General features: G+C 44.0%; 1 protein-coding gene across 10 annotated transcripts in view; it reads right to left on the bottom strand.

Moving 5' to 3' along the window:
* Window positions 1-12,672, bottom strand: part of agrn (agrin) — a 254,683-nt gene that overhangs the window by 144,466 nt on the left and 97,545 nt on the right. For 8 of the 10 annotated variants that reach the window (XM_044209939.1, XM_044209931.1, XM_044209933.1 and 5 more), the window contains one exon: window positions 5,793-5,831. In XM_044209939.1, coding sequence (XP_044065874.1) covers window positions 5,793-5,831 — 39 coding nt within the window. Of the gene's footprint in view, window positions 1-5,792; window positions 5,832-10,288; window positions 12,574-12,672 lie in introns of those variants that run through there. The other 2 variants (XM_044209937.1, XM_044209941.1) reach the window with 2 other exon arrangements.

Raw genomic sequence — 12,672 nt, 5'->3', positions numbered from 1 at the left:
CAGGTCCGGAAGTGTGTGTGTGTGTGTGTGTGTGTGTGTGTGTGTGTGTGTGTGTGTAACAGGGTGGGTAAGTACTCACTGCAGATGGAGCAACCATACGAGCAGTGAATTATGAATAGACTGTTTACCAGGACGGAAGTATGGGGCTCTACTGGGATTCAATGGACTGGATGCACATCTGGTTGCCATGACAACCTTAATGTACTGGTACAGAAGAATAAACTAACTAATATCTCTACTTTAAATCTGAGAATTTGAGAGAGGCGATTTGTTCATTCCACCCTGTGTGTGTGTTTGTGTGTCGGGGTCAGGTTGAGAAGGTTAAGAATGGACGGCTTCCTGCACTCCCTGTGTATGAGCCTCCAAGGAACACACACACACACACACACAACAAATTCATTACGCATACTCATCGGGAACACACACACAGGAACACAAAGCACATACACACCGATATTCCCACAGTACACACACACAGACACGGATAAAAGTTGATACAAACTGTAAAATCGGATGTTCGGGGGTTCTGAAATGTGTGTGTGCTGGGAGAGTATGTGTGTTCATGCACACACCCTGAGGTTCAACTGCAATCTGTAAACAATGTTTCTGGCTGAGTGAAGAAAAACAAGAAGCAAGGGGTGAAATGTTCGAGAGTAAGAGTGTGTGTGTGTGTGTGTGTATATTTGTCTGACAGAACAAGAGAGAGCAAGAGAGCACTGAACTGCAGATGCCTGACTTTCACAGCAACCGTCGCTTTTGCAGAAAACGAAGACATATACAGTATCTGTGTGAACAGTGTAGATATTGTCAGCACAGAGCGAAACGCTCCAATAACTTTTACTTCTTAGTAAGGAAAACACTGTGATGCAGGATTCTACTAATAGCTGGATATCACAGCGCAATATTGTTCAGCAGCACATTGACATGGCAAGCCACTTATTTTCCTCTAATTAACAACCTGACAATGAAATTCGGCGCACTGGTTACACTTCCCAGTGTGGTTATTTTCTGACATCGCCACCCAACAATTAAATTAGCGCCTGCCCCTCACAGCTAAAAGTGGAATGACAACTGAGTTCCGATTTAAAATAACTTGCTGCTGTGTTAATGAGAAGGAATGAACGACATAGCCTTTCACTGGTGCCAAATGGCCACTGTCGCCATCAACATGCAGAGAACACAGTGAGATTATTTAAAGCAACATTAGGCCATTCTGCATGCTAATTACATCCAATATATGACAAAGAGCTGAGAAGGGGTGGGCTTTCAACCGTTCCTCTGCACTGCCATGCTGAGCGATAAGGGCTTTGATAAGCAGCTAGAAACTTTCACTTAGCTTGCATGGATTCATACTGTCAATGGGGTTTTGTTTACCCCACTAATGTCATTCTTTTTATTTCAGAAATAGACTTGGTACATTGAAAATTTGTTTTATTTTCTATTTTATTGGGGTTTTTTTATCTCTTGCCCTGCCATGAGGACAAATGAAATAACTCATACAAAGTTTGGATGAATTTACTGTGCAATTAACAAGGCAAAATAAAAAGCTGCCACCACAAGAAGCTTTCATTACTGTGGAGGTATATTCATGAGTGAAATATGTACTAAAGGCTATACTAAAAACACACTGAAAATTGTTTTGCATGCAATTTGTGGCTTGCTTTTTAATATTTATCTGGCAACAAGAGGTTTAAAAAGTTGAATTGAAGCTGATATGTGTATTGCAATACTCCAGATCAGAGATCACACCTCTATATAGCTTGTATAAAACAGAGCCTAATGCCAACAAATCAGATATGGCTATCAGGGATGCTGGCTAACAGCTTCCAGATCACAGCCACAGATAGCGCAGCGTGCTGTCCATCCACATCAAAGAGCTGCTGATCCTTACAAGGTCGGAGGAATAACCTGCATCAACAATCAGCAGGGGTTGCTCCACAGCTGGGGGACATATCAAAGCAAACCCGCATTGGTAACTGCGTCAATAATTACTCCATGTCATAGGGAATAAAAAGTAAATAGTGCTGCACTTTACAGCACCGGCCCACTCAGTTCTCTCCTTTCTGGCTAATATTTTAGTTTTTCTCTCTTTGGACTACTGCTTCTAACCTATCTTGGCAGATCAATAGTGGGTAAGCTGAGGTGAGGTGAGGCGAGCCTGAGTGGGAATGCTGTCAAAGACAGATGGTTAGACGTGGGGGTTGACAGGACTTGGCTAATTCCTTTGCCTTTCACCTTTGTTTATGAAAAAACACTACTTACTGAGCTCTTCAGACGCTCACGTAAGCATCTGCTGAGTCCACAGGCACAAAACGAGACAGGCTACCCTGACCAAGTCGAGGATGCAGAGTTCAGCTGTGCAATTTGAAGGCTCTGTGTACTTTCAAAGGGCAACAAACTTTTCCATTGATAAAGTCAAGGCTGCCCGCTGCCCCCTCCACTTTTCCCCACCAAACTCTGCAATAGTGGACTAACAAGCTGCTCGCTGTTAAAAGTCGAACATGACAACTCTTCTGTGAAATCGTAATCCTGGAGCGGCAACTTTACGGTGTACCTTTGATATCTTGATGTGAGACACCCCCCCCCCCCCCGCACCCCCTACCCCCGGCTAAAAGATGAGGTAGATATTTTGCCTCTGTTGTGTGAAATCTATGATGTGGAATGATTTAATTAAGATAGGCCGAGGAGTCATAATTAATTCTGCCTCTCTCTGAGTCAGGCTTACTGTCAAGAACACAGGGAAAGGCTCCGGCAGAATAAATTACAGGACAATTGTGTGTTTGTGTGTGTGTGTGTGTGTGTGTGTGTGTGTGTGTCCCATCTGAGGGGGTAATGGGTGTGGAGTGCTTAGTTACTGTATTCTCCCAGAGCTGACAAAGAGTTATGCCAATTCTTTAGGACGAGGTAGTGTTCTCAAAGTGTAAGTGAGCCCGCTGGCATTTTTTTTCAGGCGTCCCACCATCTTAGATCAAATCACATTTCAGTGCAGGAGTTTATTTTGTCTGTCAGTAAGAAGCATCCTCTGGGGAACACTGTCAGTGACAAATGCGAAATTGAAGGATTCACGGCGAATGGAGCATGTTGTGCTGGAGACGGCTACAGTCACAGAAGACCTCTGAACTGCCTGAGGCTCTGTTTCTCCATTACACCTCTTTTGAGTCTCTGGCATGTTTTGGATCTTGTTTGGCTAGTGTTTAGTCACCTAAGGTTGAAATCGGATGTAATGAAGGATACCTCCAAGGAGCCATCTACACCTGATTTTCCTCTCAGCCTGAAGACACTGAGACAGAATTCAAGAAGTGAATCTATTCTTTGTCCTTGTTAAATTATAACTAGATTAGGCATTAAGTAATAATCCCTAAAAATTGATTTAGAGAGATCATATTTAATATTACCTCCTCCTTCCTATGCCCCTAACCAGTGGACAAACATGTTCTGTGTTTTCTCTGGATGTGGACACTGACAAGTGGGGGCCAAGAACTGCATTCATCAAGCATTTCTCTGAGTCAACCCCCTTTCCAAAGTCCAATACTAATCCCTCAAGCTGCAAATTCTCAGAGCTTTTTTGCTTTGGCCAAACACGCAACAACTGTCTTATTATCAGGAGACGACAGGCAATAATGAGTGTGGCCTGAGCCAAGCAACTGCTGCTTTGAGCTTTCAAAGAAAGAGCCTAATTAAAGGCTGCTTTGTGACTTTTGTCACTTTTTCTTGACTGGTGATTATAGGCCATTCATTGGGGAGTCAGCTATTTGCGGGTGGCGCACACCATAAATATCCATAATGCTTATGTTGTGCCGAACCTGCATTTTTTCCCAGCAAGTCCCAAGATTCTCTCGCTCTAATTTGCAGAACAAATTCCTTTACTTTCTGCAGAATCTCCTTGCGCTAATAAGGACGTCTCATCAACGGCAGTTCAGAGACAAATTAGGCTGTTTAAAAATGCAGACTCCTTGGTATCTTGTCTATGATTTCCTGTAATGAAGGACTGGGGAACAGAGCGTCCTTGGCACTGAGGACAAGTTCAGTAGAACAAGCCCTGTGCTCTTCGGAGCAGATTTGACTAATGGCAGAGCTATATTAGCCCTTTGCTGGTCTAGAGCATCTTCTAAATCGCCCTCCACCACTACTAAAACCATGCATCTCCAAAAAAGTGGCCTACTGTCTAATTTGGGCCAACTATAATTGTCTCACTAATCTTTCTGCGTCCCACAGGACAGGCTTACCCAGCTGATTGGAGACTTTGCCTTTTGTTTTGCTTGGCATATTAAAACAGCATAGGCTGCTGATGGAAAGCCTACAGAACTATTGGAAATGTAATTAAGGGCTAGCAGCAGCTTTTAAACGGTTGACTAGTGCAGAAACAAACTGTGCCCCTCAGACAGCAAAAACTTTAATACATGGGAAATGAGTGGCTCAATCGATAAGCAGGGCGTTATTTCTTTTGTAGGGGAAAATTCAATGGGCTGCTTCACTGCATACTGTTTCTCATTTTCCCAGTGGAAAGCCAAATTTTATGGCAATATTTGCTTCAAAAACAGACAAATAGAGAACTCTCTGTGAGATATAATCATTTGTCAAGTCAATTTCAGCTGTCATTAAAACAAAAACAAATAGCTTCTGTAAACTGTTGGCTGCAACTGAATCTCTAGTGTTTTGTGATATGAGGCACAAAAGGGAAGAAAATAGACATCTTGTACACTCCTCAGGTGTTAGGGTGAGGCCGCGTTGAGAAATGCTCAAATCAAGCACAATTATTTGTTGAAGCCAAACACCACAGCCATTTCACATTGACAGTGAACAGCCTATTGTACCGACGGTGCTAGACAATCACATTCATCATAAACCACCTCTAATTTGATACATTTTTTAAGCTGACATCTTTCGCAAAACGCTTTTCCAAACAAGCTGGCCTATGGGGCGAATGATTGAGCAATTTTAGAAACAGAATCAGCGAGCCCCTACTGTGGCCTTTTGTCCCTGGCATCAGCTGGCAGGCTGGGATCATTAGAAAACATTTTCTCATCGTGTTTTCTCCCTCCAAACCTCTGGCTTTGTAGCCTGCACATAAGCAGGATGATACAACACCTTCAGAACTAGTAGGAGTCCATCCCTGGCTGTCAGTTCAGTAAAAAAATACAACACCAAAGTCTATCAAACACTGTCTCACTGTGCTTCTTCTGATAAATATTCATGATAACAGCTTGAAAACCAGCTGTTTTCCACCAATTAAAGCTTGCCAAGATCCACCGTTTTAGAAATAAATTGTTGCTTTTTTAATTAACAACTCATGTTACTGGGCCAGAAAACAACTGAAACAATGCAGCACCCACTGCAAAGATTTATATGTGTGGGACGGTACAAGAACATGTGGATAACAAGGTGTGGTGATGGTGCTGCTCTGTGCCCCTGGCCTACAAACCTCCAGCAGCCTCAAGCAATGTTGAATACCCAGGAACGGGGGGTATTAGCCTATTAGACCCTATCAGAAGGATGTGAATGCTTCTGTGGTAACACATATTGAACATCAGCCCAACTGGCCATGCAGAGCAGATCAAATCAAGTCATCAAAAGATTCTTCTCACATCAAAGCCCTGAGCAGACCTGGCCACGTGCCTTCCATGCCAACAGTGTAGAAACAAAAAGCGGAGCAGCCAAATCTGGCACAGTGCACAGACGGCTGCCCACTTCAAAGACAGGGTTCCGCTGTCCAAGGTCATAATTCGCAGGTACACCCCCCAAAACACCAGCGGTCAACAAAGGCGAAAAGAGAGAAACCACAGAGGACTTACCATCAGGAGGCTGAGCCGGTGTGAAGTGAGGAGGTTTGTCTGAAAGAGATAAAAGAGAAGGAGAGAGAAATAGGTTTTTAGTTTTGGGGAGATTCAGACACTTCCCAGAGGTAAAGGCCAAGTAATTGAGTTGCTACAAAAAAAAGACACATTCTGTCTATAGGCTTGGCTTTTCTATCTAATACATTCAGATACTGGGCCCTACAGGAACCCAGCTGTGCTAATTGACAGGAGTACAGCGACCATCATTGTTTTGTCATTCATTGTTTCAATGGTCTTCTCATCCCAAACCACACCGCATGAGTTTTGATAGTATAAGAGCACATGAGAATGAAGAACACAGGGGAAGAGATCTGTTTTTGTTTTGAGTTTAAATGTGTGAGATAAGATTTGAAATTTCACAACAGTGATGACATACAGTACATCAGTAAAAACTTACTCAGTCCCCACCCCCACCCCCAGCAACCATATGGAGAATAAATCAGATCTCTCCCCCCCCTTAATATATCAAATGACATCATGCTTCTCTCCAAGTCAACACCCAGCAGACAATGACATAAGGCTTGGTCAGTTTGTGGGAACCACAAAACAAGACCTGTAGTCTCAAATGACTGAGTATGGAGTAACACACAGGGGTAAAATCTCATGAAACCTGAGTCCTTTGCAGTTTTGACACCTTGATGCTAGAAAATTAGGACAATCTTTAACAAGCAATGTAAATGGATCGATAACAGTTCATGTAATGGAGGAGTATGAAGAGCATGTAGTTTGTTTTTGCAGAGTTTAGAAGGGAAATAGGGAATATTGTTTGTGACAAAACAAAAACCAAACAAAAACAGAATTAGGGCTGCAACTAACATTTATTTTTTATTGTCGATTAATCTGATAATTTTTTTTGGATTATACAATTGATTGTTTAGGCCACAAAATGCTGGGAAAAAAAGCAATTTCCCAGAGCCTTAGGGGATGTGTTCAAATTGCTTATTGTTAAAACATATTTAATTTCCAATATAAAGCAGAGAAAAGCAGCAAATTCTCACATTTGAGAAGCTGGAACCAGAAAATGTTTGGCGTTTTTGTTTACTGAACGATTGATCGCTATTCAGATTGTGATAGATTACTTTTCTGCTGATTGACTAATTGATTAAACAAATTATTATTTCAGCACTGAACAGAAAACATCAAGTGAGATATCTGCCTTTTGGTTAGCTTGGCAATTATACAAAGAGTATATATATGTATATGTACAGATAAGATAGACATGGCACTGAGTGATGACTGACATCATGTAAGAATAGAAAACATATCCAGCCTTAAGTCTTGCAGAATCTTATTTTGCGTTAACTGTAACTATTCCTCACAGAAAAAAATCACCAGCGCCATAAACATAGCCATCAGTAAGCACAAGTACTGACAGGTGTCTTTGCATTCTCATCATTTACCAAATGGACAGGCTCTTAGAAACATGGTGTGTTCCTCAAAGGCCATCATGATACATTGGTCACAGTGTACCAGGGCACTGGAGTACCAAGCACAACCCAACCAAACCACCATCTGCACACTTGCAGTCAACTCGACTGTCTGACTCACTAAGCAGAGCCCCGGTGAGTTGTCAAAGATGCCTGCACTGAACAAACACACCAACACACATTCAGAAAAGGATGTGCAGCCACCCAGCCATCTCTCCAATGTCTCTGCACTGTGAGGGATAATGAGGAAGATAAAACACATCACATCAATTACCCAGCTAACACATTTTTTCGGGGCCCCGTCAACCACTTCACCGAAGCCTTTCTCAGGACTTCTGCGATACCCGTCGGCGTCCCAAGACACAGCTGAGTTTTAAATTTAGGCTCACTTAAAATTGCTTGTCAACAGCTGGGGCTTTGGGGGAGAAAGAGAGAGATAGATAGAGAGAGAGAGAGAGAGAGAGAGAGAGAGAGAGAGAGAGAGAGCAAGAGAAATGAGGAGAGGGGAGAGGAGAGGAGAGGCTCGTGCTAGAGGTGAATAATGAAGTGTCTGCTGAAGCTGTTTCCCAGTCAGTCATGACGGTAACTGATTTCCATCTGGAGGGGATTTCAAGAAATCTTATTAAACGAGGGGAACAGAAATTGGCATGAGGAAAATATAGACGTCCTGCTAAGAGTGTAAAGGAGCATACATGAGCACACATAAAAACAGACATCCATACAGGCTGTACTTCCTGTCTCTCATTCATAAGCATGTCTGAACACACACAAACAAACATACACAGATACAGACGTATTGTCGCACAAGGTGAATCAAAAAGAGCCTGACAGAGAAGGTGGCGTACAAAGCGAGCCAAGATGCCAGGCGAAACAACTTCTTCACATTTCCATAATGAAAGGACAAGATAAGGTCTTTCCATAAGAATATCAGCTCTTCCCATCTCCCTTTGCACATGGAAAAGCCTGTGTGAATTCACGTGCATGTGTGAATGTCACAACATGGCCATCATTCACCCTATATCTTCAGAAAATCAATATGTGTCTGACTTTGACATTTAGCCATGTGCAGGGAGAGGAGTGTGTGTATGTATCTTTGTATGTGTGTCACCTTCCCCTTTGGTGTAGTTGTGGATGTATTGTCGTACAGAATGATAAAGCGAGAGTGTGTCTGTGTGTGGGCTCTATTGGCAGGCGGTAGGGTTTTGGGGGGGCTACAAACTGTGTGTGTGTGTGCGTGTGACATGCTTCACCCCATATGGTGACAATAGAAATCTGCGAATCTGAGGTTGCAGGACTCTTCTAACACCCCTCCTCCCACCACACACACACATACGCACGTCATCACTACCAGCACTATCGCTATTCTATCCAGCTGTCCTTGTGGCCGCATGGCGAGGGCTCTTGGCAGCATAATAGAGCCCCTTTCACTTCATCAATTTCTCCAGCGCACATTTCTTTTCACACGGTCATCTGAGATGTGAAGATTGGCCCGCTTTAACTGAGTTTATATTAAATCTAATAGAATCAGTCTGGCTGAAACTGATTTGGTAACACAGCAAGGTTACAAATGAACCAATCCTTCTCCTGGTCACCCACATCCACCAATTAGAATGAGAAGGAAAGACTGACAAAGATGATAGAAAGACAAAAACCTAAAAAAGAAGTAGACACTCTTTGACAAATGCAAAAAGGTGCATCTAATGCAGTGGCATTCTCTGGGCTACAGGGACTTTGCTTTGTTTATGGCTGAAAAGTCAATAGCCTGATAACAGACTAAGAGGAAGTCAGAGAAAAAGGGTTGAAATGGAACAACAACCATGGTTGAAAACTAATACTAGAGCCTCTCCCCTCAAAGTGTTGCTCAAATACCACTTCAACCAGAGTTTGGCAGCATGAAAATGACTGTCAAGACTGTGCTTATTTAACATATTTACTTACTTATTATAATGTGCAAGTGATTATGTGGCACACGTCTTGAATAATAGCCCACTTTGGAGAGTTGAGAGGAATTTCACCTTTAACACAGTCTAAACTGGCATGGCACTTAGAAATAGACTTGTGTGGGTCTATGAGAGAGTGAGGAGAATGAAGTCAGTGTTAACACAGACAAATGTGGCAAATGTGCTGTTGGTGGTGTAAAACAAAGGTAGCATATTGTGCTCAGGTGACTGGTGAATGTCTATTTCAGTCATGTTGTGATGGCAAGCAATTGTCCCTTTAAGGCTAAACCTGTCATTGATAGAGCTGAGTATCAGATCTCAATACTTTGGAGGAACTTTTTGAAATGAAATTGTTTTCGTACAGAAACTCAATTATTGCATTGGCACCAGTATTGATACATTTCAAATGATACCCAGTATGGAGGTTAACGGAAGACAAACTAAGCAATTACCTCTCTTGTCAGAACTGCTCTCAGAAAACTCTTTAACCCTAGAATCTACTGTGGTGCCCACCATCAAAACTGCTACCTGTAACTAAGGCACACAAACATTATGCCTCCGCCTCTTAATGAGCCACAGTACTTTCAATATACAATGGGACAGGAATAATGCAGTATGAACAGATGACGGGAGGGATTGGGGCTTTCCAGGCCAAAAGACATGTTTTCATCCTCTAAAGTCACTTAATCGCCATTTAATACTTCATCCCGCAGTTCAAATAAATGCCACGTCTTTGAAAAGGAGATATGAAGCAATTTCGGAAGCCTACAGACGCAGAATCAAGGAAAGGGGGGCTGTGACTGTAGCTGTCCTGATGTCCCTACTTCAAGTGCAGATAAGGCTGTCATGAGAGGTAAAGTGAGCTCGGTTTTGGGTGGGCATTTGTTTCAACAAGGACGTTTAATGCAAAAACTATGTAGAATGTGCAACACAAAATAATTTCTTTCTAGCCAAAATACTTTGAATTGAGGTTTATGACAAGCATTCTATTGCCACACAGTCACCTATACATTTAGTACAGTAGACAAGAATATAGTAGACTGCACTGCAGACGGTAAAGTTGTGTGTTTCTGTTGTACCAACGTACAGTTGTTGAGGAACAGGAGCACGGCGAAGCCCAGTGTAGATGTGGCCAACAGGATCAGACAGATGTTGCAGGGGATCATGAAGTAGCGCACCACCAGGGACACCTTGTGCTGGTACCTGCGGTCCTGTTCCAGTGGCGGTGGTGAGGGATAGTGGCACCCGCTCATGCTCCACTCCAATGACCCCCTCCCCTCCAGGGTGGAGGAGATGACGGGACGAGGAGGGCGACGAGGGGTGCCCAAAGACCCGTTGGAAAAAATGATGGCGGCGGGGTAAGGGCAGAGGATGAAGATGAAAATAAAACAAAAAGCAAAAAAGATGCGTAATGGTCGGTGTTTCAGCTGCGATTCCAGCTGTGCACTGTGGCGGGGACCCAGTGACTGTTTCTGTCAGAGAAACGCAGCAACAAGCTTTCAGCGGTTTCCAAGCAACACATTTTTAGAGATAATAACATCCATTTGGAGAAAGAGGACAGACAGGGGGACAGGGATGTTGGACTCCTACAGCCCCCCACCTGTCCACACAACCTCCATTGTGCTGTGCCCGCTGGGAAAAAGACAAACTAATGGGCTTTCAATGTGCGAATGTGTGTGTGTGTGTGTGTGTGTGTGTGTTGTGAAGTGGTTTATACTTACAGTGCAAACATGTGTGTGGACTTAAGTGGGTGGTGATAATGTGTTTGTAAATGTGTGTCAGTGCGCTTTTGGCATGTATGTGTGTGAGATGCACCTAAGCCAGAAATTTGTGCATTAGGATGTGGGTGTTGGATTGTCAAATAGCCACACAGAAAACTTCCACTCAGGCAGACAGTAAATCCACAAAAGGTATCCTCTCCTTTCCTCCCAGTGACCCTGAGTGGTAATTAAATAGGGGGGGTGAAAGGGGTCTGGGGATCTGCAGGATTCTAGACCACTCCCCCTTCTTTCCTTGTCAAAAGCCTTTACAAACCAAGCCACAGTCTGGTGCTCACCAACATGTGTCACAAGTATTTCCCTAAGAGGTGACAACCGAGCATCTTTTTTAGCCCCTCTGTGGCTGTTGCCTGTTGGGGCAACAAGAGTTAGCTGTTCTCCTGAGGAATGATATGCCCAGCGTGCCTCTAACTCGACACAACTGCTTCTTTGTATCCACTGGACTGGCTCCTTTGCATTTATGGTCTGGGAGCTTCTGTCATGGTGAAGAGATATACGACCACGCCACGTAAGATCCGTCCAAACCTGACACCGTCACCAGAGCAACTTGAATCTGCTGTAGCGTGATTAGCAGGATGGCTGGAAAGCAGCTGGCTGCCTCTTGCTAAACCATATGCTCCCGGGTTCACGGAGATGGTTTGTTTTTCCTCCCCTTCCCTTCTGCGTGCATGCCACTCCTCCTCGGTTCAATAACCTTTATTCCCGGCCAGTCTCACGGAGTGGGTGAGCAGCTACCCCCCACCCCGCTGGTGCGCTGGGGCTGAAAGCAGGTCAGAAGAAGTGGTGGAGAGGGGGAAAAAGTTGGAGAACGATCGCAATCCCCACTCGACCTGTCAGTGCAGAGCAGTCTTCTCCCCCAAGCAGCTACGGATGAGCAGCAAAACACAGAGACACTCTAAATGAATAATGGAAAGAAAAGGAGAAAAACCTGTGTGTGATCAGAAATCAACCGAGAAGCTCAAGGCAGAGATTTGTTGGGCTTTCTTTCCTTGTGTCAGCACCCTGACAGAGAATCCCAAGCAAATAATGAGTGGAAAAGGTTCTCATTGCGTCCGGATCCTCGTAAGACTTATTCTGTTTTTGCCTTTCAGGAAAGTACTTCCAGTCCAGCCTTTTCCTTTTCTCTGGTTTGTCGTCTCTTTTAGACGCTTCCTCAAGCATCCATTCCTTTTTTCATTGGATTGTCTTAGTCCAGAGGCACTTCCAGCATCCTGGACGCAAGGATTTATGCACCAGCTTCTCCTCCGTTGGGATCCAACATTCACTGGCAGCCAAAACAACAAATTAGGCTCCGGGTATTCATAGTGCCCTTAATCCCCAGGCAGCAGGTAGTGGTCCCAGTGTCAGCGCACTCAGTCAGCCAGCTGAAGCAGGGAGGAGTGAGTCAATGAGAGAAGTCATCGGACAGACACGGCAATACAGAGAGAGAGGAGAAGTAAATGGGACTGAGGCAAAAGGAAAAGCAGACTCCTGACACTTCGTTTTTTTTTCTTTTGGAGAAAACTGTAGCAGCGTGTCGCTGGTTTTCCAAACACTCTCCTCCTGAGCGCTCCTCTCTCAGCCCTCAGCCAGCGGAACGGATGAACGCATAATGAGAGAGCGAGAGCGATAGTGCAAGAGAGAGAGAGGTGGGGGGAGTGGTTGAGGGGCCGTCTTTAACAAAGACAGAGGGGAGGAGGGTTTGGTGTTGGGT

The sequence above is a fragment of the Siniperca chuatsi genome, linkage group LG10 (genome assembly GCF_020085105.1).
Source record: "Siniperca chuatsi isolate FFG_IHB_CAS linkage group LG10, ASM2008510v1, whole genome shotgun sequence".
NCBI lineage: Eukaryota > Metazoa > Chordata > Actinopteri > Centrarchiformes > Sinipercidae > Siniperca > Siniperca chuatsi.
Note: the sequence above shows the minus strand (reverse complement) of the source record. Positions and strands in the feature narration are given on the sequence as shown.